Here is a 19,511-nt window from a genome sequence, read left to right on the forward strand (position 1 = left end):
GACCGGCACTGTTTAACATCTTTGTTGGCGACATGGACAGTGGGATCAAGTGCACCCTCAGCAAGTTTGCCAGCGACACCAAGCTGTGTGGTGGGGTCGACACGCTGGAGAGAAGGGATGCCATCCAGAGGGACCTTGACAGGCTGGAGAGGTGGGCCCGTGCGAACCGCATGAAGTTCAACAAGGCCAAGTGCAAGGTCCTGCACATGGGTCGGCGCAATCCCAAGCACAACTATAGGCTGGGCGAGGAATGGATTGAGAGCAGCCCTGAGGAGAAGGACTTGGGGGTATTGATTGATGAGAAGCTCCACATGAGCTGGCAGTGTGCGCTTGCAGCCCAGAAAGCCAACCGTGCCCTGGGCTGCATCAAAAGAGGCGTGACCAGCAGGTCGAGGGAGGTGATCCTGCCCCTCTACTCCGCTCTTGTGAGACCCCACCTGCAGTACTGCGTCCAGCTCTGGGGGCCCCAGTACAGGAGAGACATGGAGCTGTTGGAGCAAGTCCAGAGGAGGGCCACGAAGGTGATCAGAGGGCTGGAGCACCTCTCCTATGAGGACAGGCTGAGAGAGTTGGGGTTGTTCAGCCTGGAGAAGAGAAGGCTCCGGGGAGATCTAATTGCAGCTTACCAGTACCTGAAGGGGCCTACAGGAAAGCTGGAGAGGAACTGTTTATCAGGGAGTGTAGTGACAGGACAAGGGGTAATGGGTTCAAGCTGAAGGAGGGTCGATTTAGATTAGAAATTAGGAAGAAATTCTTTACTGTGAGGATGGTGAGGCACTGGAACAGGTTGCCGAGAGAGGTTATGGAGGCCCCCTCCCTGGAAGTGTTCAAGGCCAGGTTGGATGGGGCTTTGGGCAACGTGGTCTAGTGGAGGGTGTCCCTACCCCTGGCAGGGGTTTGGAACTAGATGATCTTTGAGGTCCCTTCCAACCCTAACCATTCTATGATTCTATGAAAAAGTGGTTTTAAATGAAAGAGATTTCATTAAGTTTGTGGGGTTTAGTATTTTGGAACATAAATGAAAACATTTGGTTTGATAGATCGACTTACAGCAGCCTGTAGACATAGGAGGAAATCTACTTCCGTGGGTAAGGGGATCAGCTATTTCAAAGACCTCGTACCAAACTTCCAAACCTTTCGGCTTCACAATGTAACTCAACTCTTCCACCCACTAGTGCAGTTATTAAGGGCTGAAACAAGGGACTTCACAGCTGAAATCTCTCTCCCTTGCTAAGTGAGGTCAGATCAGGCCAGTTCTTCAGAAAAGACAACGCCAATATGATGTTTTAAGCGTTTCTCTCCAGAAGAGAGTCTCAATGCAGGTGTTACATGGCCCAGCTTGGCACGCTACCCACAGAAGAAAAAACACTGTTACCTGTCAGCACAGAAGCATCAAACCCCATGTCTTCTATGGCAGCTCTTAACTCTTCTCCATTAGTAACAGCTGGATCATAATGTATGGTCCCAGTTCTGCCAGCTAGAGAAACTGCTATATGTTGCACTCCTTGTCTCTGTGATATGGTCCCTTCTATGGACTGTACACAAGAATTGCAGGTCATGCCATCAATCCTAATAACAGCTGTGCATGTCGTCTCTTGCAGTGGCTCTCTGAAGAGATCGCATAGCAAAGCAGGTGATGGAGATGTTCCTTTATTTGCTTCTGAACCATTAAGAAGGCATACTTTAAAGTTTCCAGGTGGAAGGGATTCAATAGCTTGCTGTAAAGCTGACAGGGTAATTAAATTTGGGCTATACTGTACCACAGCACGTTTATGCTCCAAAGACACTTTAATACTTTGTATGCCGGGAAGATCTGATACATTTCCTTCAATGTTTCTGACACAGGACTTGCAGTGCATGCCTTCTATCCGTATAGCCACAGTAGCTGTGCTACTCCTCTTGGCAACCAGCAGATCCACCCCATCACTCTTGAGACTTGCTGGTGTCTCCTTGGGGTTTGCATTCTGCAAGCGCTCAAGGTCAAGGACACCCAGCTTCAAAGGGGCTGATTTACTTTTAATGGTGCAGTCATACCCCAGGTTACTGATATGGCTCTTGAGTTCGTCAGGCTGAATGATGTAAGGATAGTATGCAATAATTGCTTCATGGTTACCAAGTGACACCTTGATTTTTGCCACACCATGCAGTTTCCTAATCTTTCCTTCGATGTTGGTGACACAGGACTGGCATGTCATGCCTTCTACCCGAAGCTTAACTACTGCTTCTCTCAAACACGACAAATTTACAGTTGCTGTTGTCAACCTCTCTTCTGCTATGTTGGCGTCAAAGCCCATATCCTGAATTTCCTGGCAAATTTGTTCAGGACTTATTTCTGACTGCAGATACTTTATCACAGCGTTGTTCTGTTCAAGGGAGACTTTAATACTCACAATGCCCTTCACCTTGGAAATTCGGCCTTCTATCGACTGCACACATGATTGGCAAGTCATTCCCACAACACTGACTGCCACGGTGTGTTCTTGGGAAGACGGAGAGGGCATGGTTTCAAAGCTCTCCTCGTAGCCCATGTTGTCAAAAGCAAAACTGTGTTTCATTGTAGGATCTTCACAGCCAGGAGGAGAATCAGTGTTAGACAAAGGCTAAGAAGCAAGAGGAAAAATAAAAATAAAATGCATGTATCTTTAGCCCTGTAAAAGCAGCAATATTCTGCATGTACTCTCAAGCACATATAAGAAGTGCTCTCAGGTCAGTCTATACTGCCAAAATGCTTCACAGTGTTAACTTTGAATATATTACCAGCGAGCTATGCCCACAATAATGAATCCAGGCCTCTGACACTTTTCTTGGGCAGCCATTTAAAAAATATTCACTAGGGATATAAAAGTAAAATTATCTCAATATTCTCACTCCAGTCCAATAATTTAAAACTTGAGCTCTCTGCAGACATGTGGCACTTTCACCATGCAGGCCGAGCCCTGCTCTTCAGAGCACGCTGTCACCTGCATGAAGGCTCACAGCAGAGTGTGCTGAATGCCTCTCCACAAATGTCAGAAACCAGCTCAGTTTGTCCAACCTGCTACTGCTCAGCAGGAGTTCAGACCAAACCAAACCAAAAAGCCCACAGAAAAGAGAATCAAGAATTTCCCAGGAGCCTGAAACAAGTTGGCACAGGGAGGACCAGCTGCATGATATCTGAAGAGCTATATGCATGCACACAAAGGCCTGGGCTGCCTGCATATATACAGAACTTTAAGGTAAAATCTATATCTGACAAAGATTTTAAAAGACACAGACTGATATGCATATATAACTGCATACATAACCGATAAACCACTATGGTTTAGTTTCATCTACCTCTTCGTGAGGCACCTAAGACAGACCAGATATTGAGCTGCAAGAACTCACTGATTCGATGCAACACCAATTTTCAGGATGTAATGGCCAGTAGAGAAGTAGATCGGCCAGAAGTGGACTGTCCATCAGCCAGATCACAGGCTCCACAGTATCAGGACGTGAGAGTTTAGTGCACTCAATTCAATTGAAAATGAAATGTTAAACAAAAAAAAAGTGATAAAAGCAATGCTTCTTGCAGAACAGGTAACTGGAGCACAGACTCTGTCATCAAAGGAAATTGCTGGTGCCAAGTGTGAGAAGGTGACAGACAAGTCCCAGAGTGTCAGGTTTCATGGAAAGAACATCAAAATTCATGTCAGTGATTTAAGGCAGCTTTAATTACTAAAGATCTAGATGCTAGTTACTACCACAGACCTATTCTCTCGCCTGTGAAGTCATGCGCTCTCCACCATTCAATAAAGCACACTGCAGGGAGAGGGTCACCGAATCAGGCTGAGTACCCCAAATCTTGTTCCTACCACTGAGAAGAAAACTCCCTCCTTTGTACCACAGCGTGGATGAGAAGCATTTAGGCTGCTTATTAACACTAGACTGCATCCAGTTCATTTGATGTAGTATTCAAAATTCATTAACTTGATTTTGTTTCACGCTTAGACAGCTTGGGAATAATGAGGTCTGGGGTCATGACCAAAATGGCAAAAATTTAACACAAGAAATTTGCTTTCAGCCTTCTCCATTCTGTATTTATTAGAAGAGGAGGAGGAAAGAGCAACTTCAACTCTCCAGCATTTTGGTCCAGCTCCTCGCTATCCTGACCATGAGCTCTCCCCCAGCACCCTCTCCCTCTCCTCTTGGCCTCAAGGTTACACTCCGGGGATGCTAATGAAAAAGAGTCACAGGAATATTTTAGCCCCAGCATCCCCTCTTACCTCTCCCTCCCACAGGTCTGGCAGCACCTGGGGCACGTATCCCTCTCCTTGCACTTTCCTTCCCCGAAGTTACTGAAATCCCTGACATATACAGAAAGGCGCAGCCAGCCCCTCCTTTCAAAACAAAATGTAAATAGTTAATTGGACCTCCTGCAAAGGTGGTTCCCTGTTTAAGCGCACACAAAGACAACCACATGTTTATTTCCTCCTATTTGTGCTTTCCCACAGTTTAAAATAATATGGCGTTGTATATGGAAAAGAAGCTCACCTGAAAATGAAAACAGTCCCTTACCCACCGCATTTCAGATGCTGTTTAAACTCAGACTTGCATTTATTGTAATGTCTACCTCGAGAAATGTCATTTGAATATTGTCCCTCATCTCCTCTTCCCTATCTCCTGTCCCTAGCCCCCCAAGGACCCTTTGCTCTTCTTATCACAAACACACGGTAAAGCCAAAATTTGAGTGTGAGTTATAGGAGCTCAGCCAGTTCATTTACTTTGACTTGTAGGACAATGGCATTTGCCTTCTGCATCCTTTGGTGAAACAGAGTGTAAGAGACAGGCAAGACAAACATCTTCTGCTCTCCTGCTCCCCTTCACCGCGTTTCTGGCAGCCACTTGCAGACAAAACCCAGGAACCATCACAGACCTTATGTCCTCTACTGCATTCCCTCCACCCCCACACTCACCATCTCAGTTTTCCTTGGTACCCAGTGATATAAAAGCAATTCAAATTAAATGTATAAAAAGATTAAAGGGTATTTCTTGTCCTCCAGTCTTCTGAAGAACATAAAAGCAAGGACTGATTCTACTATTTTAATGCATTGTAAGCCACAGAAACATCAAAACTTGGCCGCCGCTTTATATTTTGGATAAAAAGCTATCCCAATGTTCAGAAGAATTGGCAAAAATATTTTGTTTGTTACTTGACAAAACCAGATGTTTATTCTCTGTAGAAGAAAAATCCTTGCACAGAAATTTTTAAATGAGAAGGAAAAAATTAGAGAGGGGACATGGATATAAAATAAAAGGCTTATTTCCCTTTAAAAAAAAAAAAACCCACAAATGCCAAATCAGTGAAGAATCTCCCCCCAAAACCCAGAAGTGTGCACAGGTTCAAATACAGTATTTACAAAGCCTTTAGTATTATTTAATAGCTTTAAAAAAAAAAAAAGTGGCATAAATACATCTATGTGTGTATTTTCATGAAGAGGTGTTTCTACACTAGATCAGCAGAAAACAGCAGGTTCACATAAGGATACAAAGACGAGGCAAGCAGAAATGTGCCCATAGTTTTCCTCAGGCACATCCTAGGTCTCAAAAGAGGATTTCCTGATACCAGCTAACACCCACACGTAAAATGGCATCTATGAGGCCGTATAGTAATTCAGAGACACCATCTGCAAGAGGATCAGAGAAGCAATCACCTACAAAAAATGTCATAAAGGGTGCCTGGGATTCCCAGGTGTTGCCCTCCTGCTTGCTTCTGCCTAGAGAGAAATCCTAACAAAATAATGAAAATGCATCTGACTCCACATCCATACAGGAGTGTGAAAGAACCGGCTGCAGTTCCCGACTGTTTTGTCTCTCACACCAAAGGAGGTCTGCTTACTTTTAAGGGGAAGTGTACACCAAGTCTGTTTGCTTTACGAGTCTCGCACATATTTTCACAGTGACTATGTAAAAAATATGTAAATAATGAAAACATGAAATTATGACAATTCTTTCCCTCCCCTGTTCTGCACGTAAAAGTTGCAACCCAAAATGCACAGCAGAGTGATGTTCTAGTCTGAAAGCAAAGAATCCCTACAGAAAGCAGTGTTATGAAGCTCATTTAAACAATATAGAAAGAAAAAAAAAAAGAAAAAAAGAAAATGAAAAAGGGACTCATCGACACAGAAGCAGCAGCAGCTGGAGAGGGCTTTAAAGGAAGCACCAGACCTGAATGGAAACAATTCCCAGCTGACAGCTCTAAACAGGACCCAAAACAAGCAGCAACTGAAGCTGGTGATGTGCATGAATGTGGCATCTGAAGCCCAGCTCCTAATATGAGGATTTCAGAGCAAACCCAGTGGCATGAAGAGCAACCCTTGCTGCCCCAGACAGGAGATGGAGCAATCATGCCTGCCCTGGGGCAAAGCAGGGCTTGGGGGAAGCAGGAAGAGGCAGAGGCTCCTGCTCCCTGGTCCTGACCACCTCCTGCCAGCAGGAAGGAGATCATCCGACAGGAATATGCCCTGGGGCTGGACTACCTTTTTGGGAAAGCATGGAGGTGGAGTAGGGCAGAGAAACACTGCTGGATTGGGAGCACCAAGTCTCAAGCCCTGGCTTGACACGCAGCTCTTGGCATTACAGCATCCAGAGCTCAGCAGCTGGTCTGGGGGAAAGGTGGTCATTGTCCATGGCCTGTGTGACTGGTGGGGTAAAACTGCTCCATCAAGGGCTGCCCCGCTGTCCCCTAAAATGGGCTATTTCTTTTGGATACTCCCATTCAGAAGAGAAAAGGCCAAGGGTTTAACACAGCAGTAAAGGGATGTAGAATAAATGTAAGAAAGTCAACTGAACTGGGAAAAAAACAACCCAAAGAACAAGAAACCACAGCACTGGGTGACACCTTCCCATACATGCACGCAGTGACTGGCGTCCTGACAACAGATGCAACCCCATGGCTGTAAATTCAACTAGGTTTGTGCCCTCCTCAGCTTTGTGCCCTGGCTGTTAGCCGCCCCTGGCCGGGTCCCCATGCTCCCTCCACCCCTGTGCTCCAAGGTCATTTTGTGGGGTGGCTTGTCACCAGGAAAGCCATCCCTCTCCTCCCACCTCCCCTTCCCAAGAGCTGTAGCCACCTCCGAAATGCCAGTGTAAGGCACTCAGCCTCTGCGGCACAAGGCTGAGGCCATGCCGGGTGTAACCCACAGCTCCCTGAGCATCGCCCACATTGAGATCCCGCAAGGCTGCTGCTCCTCTCTGGTACTCCAGCAAGGCTGTCCCCCCAGGGCTGGCACTGTCCTCCCACCCTCCTTCTCCTGGCTTGCAAGGATGTCAATTTTCACATCCTGAAATTCAAGCGCCAGACTCCTCACCATGATGCCAGGCAGTCAGTCGGTGAGGAGACGGGATCCATCCCGTTCAGCGCCTTCCCCTCTGCCTCTCCCCGTCTACTCATCCGCAAATGCCGGACCTCACTGAACTTCTCACCTGGTGCCTCTGAAGGTTTTGGGCTGCTCTTCTCCCTGTACCTCCACAGCTATCACCCTCTTGCCTTCGAGCACACGACTGCTGAAGAATTATCTTATCTGTGTCGCTGTTTTACCTTTCCTGCTTTGTTCTTTCACAACCCGCTGATTCATGGCTTTGGATTCAGGCAGGCAGTAACACACAACTGAAAAGCCACATACTATTAATTAAATACTTCAGATGCTTTACTAGTTTGTTATAGGCAGCCAGTGAATAACAAAATGAGGACAGAGCAGCCTCAGGAACATCAAAGGTCCTAAGTCTTCAACTTTATGCCTATAACAGCAGCACTTCTGAGTGGGCAGAAATTCAATCCTCATCCTCCTTAACAAATTTCAGTGCAACTTGTCCATCCATCTTGTTAGCGTGTACTGTTTAAATGTATTACCACTTAAATGGTTGTCCTTCCTTCCCTTTTTCCCCCAAACTTAGCAAAGATAAGCAAATGTCTGTAGCTACTATTTTCAGTAACTACTTGTAACACAACGTGTTATTTTTCAGTTCCTGAGTCTTAAAGGAGGGGAAAAACCACACTCTCCACCTGGATATGAAGATTCAATGAAAATATTACTTTAAAGCAGCCTTTATGGTGCTTTTGTTTTCAAAATACTAAGTTAGTTGCCTTAATGCTTCTGCCAAGGGACTGCTCTTCCCCAACTAGGAACAGGTTTCTCCAACAGTACAGACGGTGAAAGATTTAGAGAGTTGCAGCCAGTCTTACCGAAATGATACCTACATACACCATAGTTAACAAAACTTAGAGACCTTAACAGGTACTTTTCAATTAAAGGCAGCTATGTAAACCATGCTTGCTTTAGTGGGAAAGGGGAAGGCCTTGTTGTAAATGAATTGTTTCTAATTTAAATTGAAAGCAAAACACTTTGTGATGTTCTTCACGGCTCCAGTATCAGCAACACATATATCCCAGTGAACTGAACCAGAAAAGAGATCTTTTGGTAGGACAAAGTCATTTATGTCATGATTGTTTTCTAGCAAACGTTTATAATACAAGAAGTAACTTGAGGCAGAAATAGCCTGGTCTGCCCTGGCTGTTATTTCATTCCAGTCTGATGCTAATTATTTAAGCCATTCTAAGCACACACAGTTTCAAAAGACACAAAATTTGATCTGAGAGTTTCTTTTCCTTAAATATTCACAATATTCACTGATCCAAACAACGTTACTGTAATTTACATACCTTTTAAATAGAAAAACCTATTTTAAAAATAATAAACCTCATCCTGTTTTTACCAGAATTGATCCTTCTAAGCCTCTGCTCCACAACAGTTATCTCCAAAAATACCATAGTTATATACAAACTGAATTAAAAAAAAAAAATAAGGTTGCCACAGATGTATTATCAAGAATTTTTGCTAGCATCCACTTAGTAGTTATAAATAAACTACTTACCTACAATTAGGACCTTTTAATGTTTCTGCAACTTCTATTATTCCAGAGAATAACCTGCTGCGAGCTGCTGTCAAACTACTCAAGCAATTGCAGTTTAAAAGGAGAAATACTAATATGTTTCCTCACTAAGAATCACCACTCTATATTATTAGAGGTGGGGCTGAAAAAATGCTCATTAGTTACTACATCATCATCAACATCTGCTTTCAAAGATTACTTTCAGAGGATCTCCAAAGGACTTTGCATTTGTGTACTACTTGTTATGGGGCAGGCATACAGGCCGGGGATTGAGACAATTTAGATAAGGAAGGTTTAACTTCCTTTAATATACAACCCGCGTCCAACGTGCTTTGTTTTAAATTCTCCAGTTCAGAAACACCGCTTCCCACCCAACACACGCACCAGCTCACTGACCTGTCTTTCAACTGTATTGACTTCTGGCATTCCCATGGAGTAACTCTGCAAAATTTTCTCTTCTTTCTCCAAGTTACTGCTTGCTTTTACCGGAGATCCTGTCTTGGACTTTTCATCAATAATCAGTAGTTCAGGCACATCATGAGCTGCCTGCCGCTTACGAATAGACACCAGGGTTATGTTTTTGTTGTTTAAAGTAGCTAAGCAGGACAGTTCCCTTTTCAGTTTATTGTCCAGTTTTCTCTCCATTATCTCTGTGGGCTTTAAATATTGCAACACTAAAGGAAAGCTTTAGGAGAGTGGTTATTCGGCGTCTCCTCAGCCACGCTTCTTTCAGCTACATTTACAATAGCTTGAAGAGTTCTGCCCACCTAATCAACGTGCTCGTTAGGTATTCATCACAAAATCCCAGATGAAACCTGCGATCCTTGTTACACTGCTCGCTGCACTCGGCTACCTGCTCTTCCTGCCAGTTTAAATGCTTCCCACCAACTGGCATCCCTTGTGCTTACCGAACTGCGTTCAGCGCTGCTAATCTTTGCACACGGCATTGCAGCAAGCTCAGCCAAGGTTGCCTTTCACAAGCAAGTCAAACATGACCTGTGTGCAGCAAGCCAGTGCATAATTAACTCAGCCGGGCAGGCATTAGCTCCTTGTGGCCATGTGCATAAGCACGGCTCCTACAAAGGGCAATGCTATTCCATTTTCTTCTTCTATGAAATTACTGAGGATTTCTTGGATAAAATGTCGTCCCTTCTAACACTGAAAACGTGCCTGTGATTATATCATTAGATAAGGTTCCTAGACCAAAGGTCTTTCACTCATTTAGGGCACAAGAACATTCATTCTTTGTTTCAAGAGGCAGAAAAAATGAAAAGCGAGTGCAATATTTGCACTTTTTAAAGCGTGCCTCTTTACCATCAGCAAGCCTTACTAAAAACCAACCAAACAAACAAAATTAAACCAGCAATTAGTGCCAGAAAGTAAACAGAAAAAAAAAAAAAGATATTCCTTCTGGCAAACTCAGTTTCCCCTAAAATCCTCTCGGCAACTACAGGAACATCTAATTTAGACGGCCACACACGTGACAGGTACCATCACTAGAAGTGCCTTGAGCTAAACCTGAATATATTTCTCTGGGATTGCCCGCAGCAAATTCACAGCACTGTGCTAATGTGGTGAGTGGGATCTCTAGTTGCCTAAGTTCACAGTTGCCTAAGTATTGCAGTCTGCTTCCGAAGACACCCCTGAACAAGGACACCTAAAGAATGGCCATGCAGGGAATTTATATAATATAGTTGATGTGTCATCAATTCACACCCTCCTGGCTATGCAGTGACCTCACTGCACAGGGAAGCCTTAAAATAATTATTTTATGTTTAATCAGAATCTCTTGGACTTGTTGGAAAAAGTCACCAAATTTACTCCTATGAAGAGGTTAGCACATAGGGTCGAAATCTCAGCATATCTCTGTCATGTCACGAAAACCTGATGGGATAGATGACACTCCACCTGTCTGGCAGGACAAATTCAGATTGATTTTTTTACTTCCAAAAGCAGAGGTTTATCCCTCACACCCTTGCCACAAAGACAGTGGTCCAGAAAGCCACCACGCAGGACATTAACATCCTGGCTTGTCTCCCTGTCATAACTTCTCCACAAAGATGAATCCTCCACTCTGCTCACACCATCCAGTTCATGCCTCCACTTCAGACTTAAGAACCATCTTTGGAAAAACAAGGGCTTCTGCCAACAAAGTGAAACTCAAAATACTGTTGTAGCACTATTTTGTATCGTTATCTTAATATACAAGATTGGTGATAATATTAAACTAAAAGGGTTATTTTGAAAATATTTCGAGAAATGGCCCTTCTAAAGAGTATTATTACAAAGAGCAAAGCATCTGTGTTTGTTCTGTATTTATCAATGAAACCAATTAAAAACACCTCTGAAATATTTTCAGGAATTACTGATTTTAACTGGCTTTGAAAATCATACAATGTGACTTATGTGAAAACATTTCAGTGCAACATCTTTAAATACTAAAGCTACATCTACATACTAAATATATATGTGTAGAGTTAAAAACTATTTTTTTGTCTTTCTAAAACAAAACAACTCTCTGATCCCAAATCAAAGACATTCAGAAATTCGGCTCTGTGTCCTAATTCCAAATAATGGAAATTTCAAAGTCTAGATTGTCTTAGGAAACAGAAATTCCAGTTTCTGACCAGCTCTGAAGTATATACTTGATCAACTCATCTCTGACTGCATCTTTACTACTAAAAATATCCCAAATGCTACCTAGCATGTTTCTGCAAGTAACTAACATTCATGAAATTATCCTGTGATGAAACATACTGTAAAAACAAGTTGCTTTTTTTTTTCTTCTTCATTTCAGGTTTGCCTGCAAAGGTCAACTTAAGCTGACAGAATAGAGATGTTTAGTAAGTATCTTCTTTCTGATTCCCCTCAATAATCCTTTTTTCCCCCAGCTTCTGAGCAACTCTGAGGTAAAAATCTGTTTGTTTCTAAAAGCAGTGGAGACAAATTCTTACTTAGTGCCCCCATAATCCTTTGCCTTCAGCACAGTCCTGAATACTGATTTGGAGTTAGAGAAGAAACACACAAGGTTGTGCTTTGAACACGTTCAGTTTACAAGGTATTTACCCACATTAAAAAGAATTATTTGGCTGGAAAAGAAGTTTACTGTAGTTCTTCAGATGAAAGGGATAAAGATATATTTCAACCAGTCTAGCTGATTTAAAATGCATAGTTCAGCTGCAGGCTCAAGCAGAACTATATGGCAATGGCAAATGAAACCTGTGCAGCTGAGCTACAAGCAGCTCCTGGAGAAGAGGTACCATTCACAAAGCAGAAACCACTGAGCATCTTGTAAAACCAAACCATTTCCATTTACCTTAATACACCAGACTGAAAGCTCAGAGGTCCTGCCCCATCCCAACCACTCTACAAGTCTTTTATGGTTCAGGAAGGGATCCGACGTCGGCACCTCAAGGGTGGCAATGTCTGCCAGGGGAGCGAGGAGTTAACCACTGCAATTGCCTGCTGCTGAACTCTGACAGACTCCTACTTTTTTAGCATTTTGGTGAAGGCTGAAATAAGAAAGGCAATGTTGCCTGTCTCATCTGATAACACTAACATGTGATGATCCAAGGATAGATTTTTGCACAGCTTAGGAGTTTTGCCAGGAAGAGTCACTCAGGTTTGGTAGTGTGAGGTTTAGATGGCAAACAGAAAATAATGCCTGCTGCCTTCACAGCTCTCTGCTAGTGTCGGGCAGAGATGTTTGCATTTTCATGTCAGAAAATGCAGAACATCCCAAGAAAATTAAATCCTTTTGACTTAAAGCCTCAAGAGCTGATAAAACATGAGTTTTGCCCTTTACATTACCTGCTACTGTCGGAGAATATGATAAACACACAAGAACTACGTGCGTTCAGGTAAATTATGCTTCCTGGGTGCATTCATCCCTGGCTTTATAGGATGATCTGGCCTGTATCTAATCCCTCTGGCTCCTTGCCCACAGAAAGCATCTTAAAATAGTCTTAACAATGCCTTGAAAGACGAGAAGCTCGGGTTCAAGGCGAAAAACGGGAGCTTGGAGGTAAGGGGGTCATGTTGCCTTAATCTGACAGACAGACAAGAGGAACTGGTTCACATCACACCAGTGCAATAAGGGATGTATTAGTACTAATATATTACTCTAGAAATCCAGTCTGTCTTTGAATGTTAATCATTTTCCTACTCTCCTCCTCAGACATAATTTTAAACCACTGAAATACAGTCCATCCTGAGGCATATAAACAATGATATCAGGCTAAAACCCAAGCAATTTCACATTTAACAGTATTTTGAGTACTTTTAAATTTGTGTTCAGGATGCAGTCAGCTAAAATTTTTGAATTTTTCCCCCATCATAACAGAGTTTGAGTGACTTTGGTTTTTACACATCTAATTAGACTGCAGGAACTGGAGCTTTAAGAAAAAAAAAAAGTGAAATAAGCAATACATTGCAAAGCTCTTAGTAACATCACAAACAACAGTGCTGGTAACTCACAGTTATCAAGAAGTTGTTAACAACGTTGCTTGGGGGGAACCCCTGAAACACCCAGCCCTTCTGTGAAACAACTATTTCTCTCCTGTCTGTGTCCTCTTTAAGCCAACAAAGTAGCAGGTGTATGCACTTTTTCTTCAAGCAAATCCATGCACTTGCTCACTATTTTTCAGTCCTACTAAGCGACACAAGCCTCAAATTTCTGCCACGCAGTCAATCAGTTGCAGCTGAAAGTTCAGTGGAAGCTTGGTCAGATTCATGGTGCATAAATAGGTCCTTGACTTCTCCAAACTGACATACTTATTACAGAAAATAAATTTTTAAAAAAGGGCATACCTTTTCAGCATTGAAGAGGCAACAAAACTCCCTCTTTACCTACATTTCCTCCTAGTTTTGAGCCATGAAATCAGAAAGATAACTCTTTAGCTACAGTCTTAAGAAAACTGGCAGCCATCAGATACACAAGCGTTTCTATAGCATGAATGGTATACATATTTCTTTCAACAGATGAAGAAGCATGATCATAATTAATATTATTTTTTATACTTTAAGAAAAAAGGAAAGCAGACATAACTCTGAAATACAAGGAATCAAATTCCTACCTGCCATGAATAAAATTGCTTAAGAGTTGATGGCCTCATTTCAAATCAAATCACCTCAGACTTTGGCTTCAGTTTTTCAGGAAGCAGACTCAATCTTCTCTAAATATTTAAAAAAGGTTTGTTTGCTCTAAACCGGCAAAACTCAATGGAGTATCTCTTTTGTAACAGGTCCCCAAAACGCAGACTAATTTTTTTCATTCCACCGTTTGTAATATGATTGCAAATTGTGCGGACTTGGTACTTTGTCTGCTTTTAGCAGTGTTGATTTCATGATGATAATGTCTGTTATCTGTCTATTTATACTGCAGGAATTTGTTTTCAAGTGCCTGGAAACTACCAGACTGATCATATTAACACAGGAAAAGGCACGCCTCTTGGGTCAGGGTTTAAGTGCAAAGAACAATTGCAATCTGCATGAATTAATTTGAGTCCAGATTTCCAGTAACGTTCATTCACCTAGCAGGTGAACGTGGCTTGGCAGAACTTGTCGGGTAGTGCCATGATGAAACCAGTATTTTCACTTCTGTTTTTCCAACTGAATTTTCTGATGTTGTCCATGCTTTGTTCTTGCTCACAGCTGGTTTTGACTTGCGAAGTTTGAGCAAAAGCTTTTTTGAATTCCGTACAGAGAAAAAAGACCTACATTTTATCCAGCTTAACTGCAATATTTGAAATATAACTTGAGAAGGAGTAATATTACAAAAGTAACTATTTTTAAAGGCTAACTTGAGAAGGCAGAAAGACCAATACCTCTGAACTATACTGGACATTGCTGAAGATCATAGCTTTTGTCACCTACATTTGCTATCCACATTTAGAAATAAGACTCAAGTTCTTAATTCCAGTTTTGGTTTGTAAATTCTTCAGTATTTGTTGCAGGTTTTTAAAAATATCTTTCACACTTATTTTGAATAAAGTGGTAAGTGTCTGAATTGTGATTTAAGTAAATGGGAAGACTGATTTTTTTTTTTTCCAAAGTAAGCTGCTGTTACCCTGTAGAATGCAAACTAATAGCAGACCCTAAGATGCCTTGCCAAATCTGCAATTATTTTTTCTCTACACAGATCAGGAATGTAAGCCTGTGTATTAAGTGACATTCATATGTAATATATATCCTCTAAACTGTCCCTGACTGTAAAGTCCACACCATTTAAATTTACTATTAGTTCTTTGCCAGCAGTTGTTTCAAATCATGTCATGTTTGACAGCCAGAAAGATTTCACTTTGATGAGACACTTTACACCCTGTAAATAACGTAAAGCACATCATATTTGTAAAGCATGCAAAAAAAGAAAAATTATCAAAAAAAAAAGAAAGAAAAGGAATGTAACTCTGATTTAAGCCTGTATTTCTGGTTCTATGTCCAGTGTTTAATCCCAAGTCAAACTGCTCGGCCTCTGAATAAAAGGTTATTTCATCCCATTTCAAGTATATACACCACAATCACCTTCATTTCAAGAAAAAACAAAAGACAAAACAGCATCTTGTGTTTGCATTACGGATGCCATGTCTAAAATACAAACATACTGCCTTTGTTAGGACAGGCTAAATACGTAAAGGCAAGCCCAAACTCAATTTCTGTTAACAGTTGTTTCTGGCCATCTTATCCTGACAGAAACCACCTCTATATAGAAAGAGAGGAGTTTCCAGCAATTCCCAAATCCCTAAGAAAGCTTCATAGCAGCACTCCTCACCTCAGGACCTGGCCTCCTCCAACACAGAGTCCTGAACAAAGTCCTATCTGCTTTCTTGGTGTTACAGGCAAAACTCTGCCTGGGAAGTAGTGTTTCTGCTTTCTACATCATCCATTTGGTTCTTTTACTCCTTTTCTTTCCTCTCTTCCTGTGGACTGGTTGTAGTTACTGGGTAGAAAAAGGGCCCTCTCTGTGATCTCACTCTTGTAGAGAGGGTAGACTCGTCAGCACGAGGACCTTTCTCACCTATCCTCCACCACTTGCCCTTTGGGGCTCTGCCACATGCTGCCAAGACAAGGCTACTGCTCTCCCATGATCAAACAAACCAGGGCACTGCTCACATGCCACTGACCTCGGCCTCACCACGCTCACAGTGGGACTGAGGGGACAGGAGGGTCAGTTGTTCAGCAGCAGGGGCCTCCTATAACGCTACTCTTAGGCGGGTTTTTCTTCCCAGTTTGGAGATGGATGAAGATCTGCCAGTTCTCTGTCTGACTCCCTCAGCCACAGCAGGCAGGAAGTGAGGAGAGAAAATTCTGACGAGGACATGACAGGTGCACAGGGTAGAGGATTTGCTGGTTCCAGTTGTCAGAGGTCCAAGCTGTACTGTATGTGAGCTGCTGTTTAGCTAACGTATTTTTCTACAAAAATCCTGTTAATTGTTTGCTCTTCAGGGCTAGGAACTATTAGACCCTGTCTAGCTCTAATATGTCACATGAACTTACAATCAACTCTCAGACAAGAGCAATGGGCAGGGAGATGCCAGTTTCTATCAGTGGACAAAACATCCAAGTGACCATGAAAATACGGGGAGTTTGCCTGGATAGACCCATGCTGATTCACTGCAGAGGCTTACGGAAACGGAGGGGAGAAATAAAAAATAAAGATTAAAACATATTTGCTGCTATTTTTTTCTGCTGGAATGCCAGATGATAATTCCTTATTTCATTAAATAACACTGACAGCCTACAACAAGCTGTGGGGAAGAATTCACGTGGAAATGTCAGAACTAAAGTGACAGTCAGGGATGAAAGTATCAACACAAGAAACTCTGCCACTAATTTTACACAATCTCTTCTGTAAAAACAGATGCCTCAAAAAACATCTAAGGGAAATGGCAATACAGAGTAAGCCTCTTTCTGTTTATAAGTATTTTTATCTGAAACATTTAACACCTGGATTGAAATATGCAGTGAAAATCCTGCTTTCAAATGCAGACAGTTTTTCTCAGGTTGTTTTCTGTGGCATGCATAGTGGCTCATCACGACTCAAACTCACTGCAAAAATAGTGTGTGTGTATTGCACGAGCATACAGAGGAAACTGGACACATTTGACTCCTAAAGAAAGAGTTCCTGGGAGCCTGCAGTTGAGAGAAAAGGGAAATACAAAAAAGCTTTCCGACAGTGAACTGGAGGTTTTTTTCAGCTCTCTGCAATCCTGTCATTTCCAGAGTTCACCTCAGTCTGTTCTCCAGACAAAGAATGCTTTTTCCAAGGACACGTTTAGTCAAAACCGATTCATTCTGCAGCTCAGTATAAAAGAAGGTAACCATCCCGAGTTGCTGAGCAACCTTCCGAGATTTACTAACTGCCCTCAATTCCTGGGAGATGTTAATCCATGGAAATTCAGGCTCAGTTCATTTATCATTCCCTTCTGGTACCTCTGCTTGTTGAAAGAAAAGGTACTGTGGCAGGGAACTACTTTTAAGCTGCCCTAGTTCACCCCCCCAGAAAAGAATCTTTGACTGAATCTACCCCATGGGAAAATCACTGACCTTTCAAGCTTTCTTCATCCCCAGAATAGAAATAAGTCAGAGGAGGTGACGAGGCACAGTGCCTGCATCTCTCATGTCTGGACTAGCCAAACAGCCTCCTCCAATAATTGTAACTCCCTTCTGTCCTGCTCTGCAGCCAGTTTCTGGCTCCTTTCTCTTTCTTGAGCAGTGCCAAGGAGCCAGACGTGAGCACAGAATGCAAATCCTGCCTCGTCCTGGCTTCGTGTGAAACAATTTGGATTTTCATCCAAATAGCACTCTCCCTGGCTTCCTGAAACAGGCAAAGAGAAGCACTCACAAATACATGTGCACAAATGCACCCTAAACAAATTAGTGCAGCATGGTTCTTTTTTAATATGTGAACTCTTTGAAGTCTGACAATGGAGGTACCTATCTCAGTAAAAATTTCACACTGTGAAGTTTTGCAGCTTCCTGAGCAGTTTCATAGTTGATTTAAACCAATGCTAAGGTACTACTGTGAAAGAGGTGGTCCTTCGTGATCCCCTTCATGTCCTGATTAGGTGCAGATGGCCACAGGGACATTAGTATCTGCATAAGGGAGAAGGAAAAGCAAGAAGGGTTTGGGTCTGCTGTCACAGACACTCAAAAATAGTCTCCAGCCCCTCAAGAATCCCAAAGTTCCAGCTGAAAAAGCTTGGATTTAAGGTGAGTCTACAAGGATTTTTCGCAAGCTCATTGATGTTATTAGTAGGGCTACATCATGTGCCTTCCCATTCCTGCCTGTGCTCTGAGTTGCTTGAATAGATTTCCTTCACCCACTCTAAAAAATGGCAGACATTTTGCTTTTTCCTGCTGATAACTGTTTAGGAAAACTGACAGAAGAGTCCATGGGAGGCTAAAACACTGGCACAATCTGCAGGATTAAACTCCAACAGTGGAACTGATTTGTTTTCCTATGTGGTCCTTGCCCAACTGGGACAACTTGTGTGAAAATAATGTTCTGTTAATCAAAATCTATGCGTTCAACCTGCTTAAGTTGCCTGATGATACAAATAAATGTGGTTTATAGGAGCTCCTGCAAAAATTCTGTGTAGATCCAAGCTGCTTAATTCTTCATTGCTTCTGCCAAAAAAAAGGGCAGTTTTTGCTCATAGATACATGGTATGAGCACCCATGCCCTAGAACATCTAGCTCAAAAGTAAAGATGACAATGAAAAAAAATTTCAGTAGAATTGCTTGTGTTTAGCAACTTTAATATTACAACATATCAGCAAAAACATCCCCATAGTGTTTTGTCCTAGATATATTAATGCCACAATTTATTTCCAATACTTGTTTTTTGCTTCACAAATATTTAGTACACAAATGGTGCAACTTTATTTCTGCCTCCTGTTACCATGCAATGAACAAATGTACTGTAACATTTAACAGCCTATCACAAGACATGTGCAAAAAGGAAAAACTTACTGTGTATATGAATGATCTAAGACTCCTTCTAAAAACAGTCCCAGGCATTTTGGTAGCTAAGAGAGCAGTCCTGTATGAGAGACTCAGTACTACACAGTGCGTGTTTCTGAAAGTAAGTAACCAACCATACAAGAAAGTATGAAAGACCACATGACTGTCATATGAATATTCTTACACAATATTAATCCGGTTTCTTTGTGTTATTTTTTGCCAGTGGTTTTATCTTACTGAGTTACTCGTATATGGAGTACTCAGCAAGAATGAATATACTTTAAAACTGTCTCAAGTGCCTTGCAGGCTTGCGGAGAACACACTCTGAGTGTATTCTGCTATTTGTTCTGAATACCACTCACTTCAGAAGGCCTGTTTGCATGGATTTTCCTTCAGAGTAAGGACCTTAATAAGGAAAGCAATTAAAATAGGACAAAAATGCTTACAGAGGCAGCAAAAGATTAAAAACTTGGTACATCTCTGGGAAGGTGAAAACAAAGCTGACTTGATGACAAGGCTAGTTTAATTTTGTTGGCATGTCAGCCACATGGAATTTCTACAGACAAGGTTTTTAGTAGCGTTCTCACTGCTGGAGTGATAACACCACAGAGAGCTCAGCACTGTTTTTGCTGAATTTA

General features: G+C 42.2%; 1 protein-coding gene across 5 annotated transcripts in view; it reads right to left on the reverse strand.

Annotated features, from left to right (window-relative positions):
• ATP7B (ATPase copper transporting beta) overlaps positions 1-19,511 on the reverse strand; it is a 48,948-nt gene that overhangs the window by 24,349 nt on the left and 5,088 nt on the right. For 2 of the 5 annotated variants that reach the window (XM_054835512.1, XM_054835499.1), the window contains exons 1-2: positions 9,307-9,783; positions 1,376-2,600 (exon numbers count right to left, since the gene is read on the reverse strand). In XM_054835512.1, coding sequence (XP_054691487.1) covers positions 1,376-2,600; positions 9,307-9,555 — 1,474 coding nt within the window. In that variant the 5' untranslated portion in view covers positions 9,556-9,783. Of the gene's footprint in view, positions 1-1,375; positions 2,601-8,892; positions 8,994-9,306; positions 9,790-19,511 lie in introns of those variants that run through there. The other 3 variants (XM_054835487.1, XM_054835504.1, XM_054835493.1) reach the window with 3 other exon arrangements.

Source organism: Grus americana, chromosome 1, assembly GCF_028858705.1.
Source record: "Grus americana isolate bGruAme1 chromosome 1, bGruAme1.mat, whole genome shotgun sequence".
Taxonomy (NCBI): Eukaryota; Metazoa; Chordata; class Aves; order Gruiformes; family Gruidae; genus Grus; species Grus americana.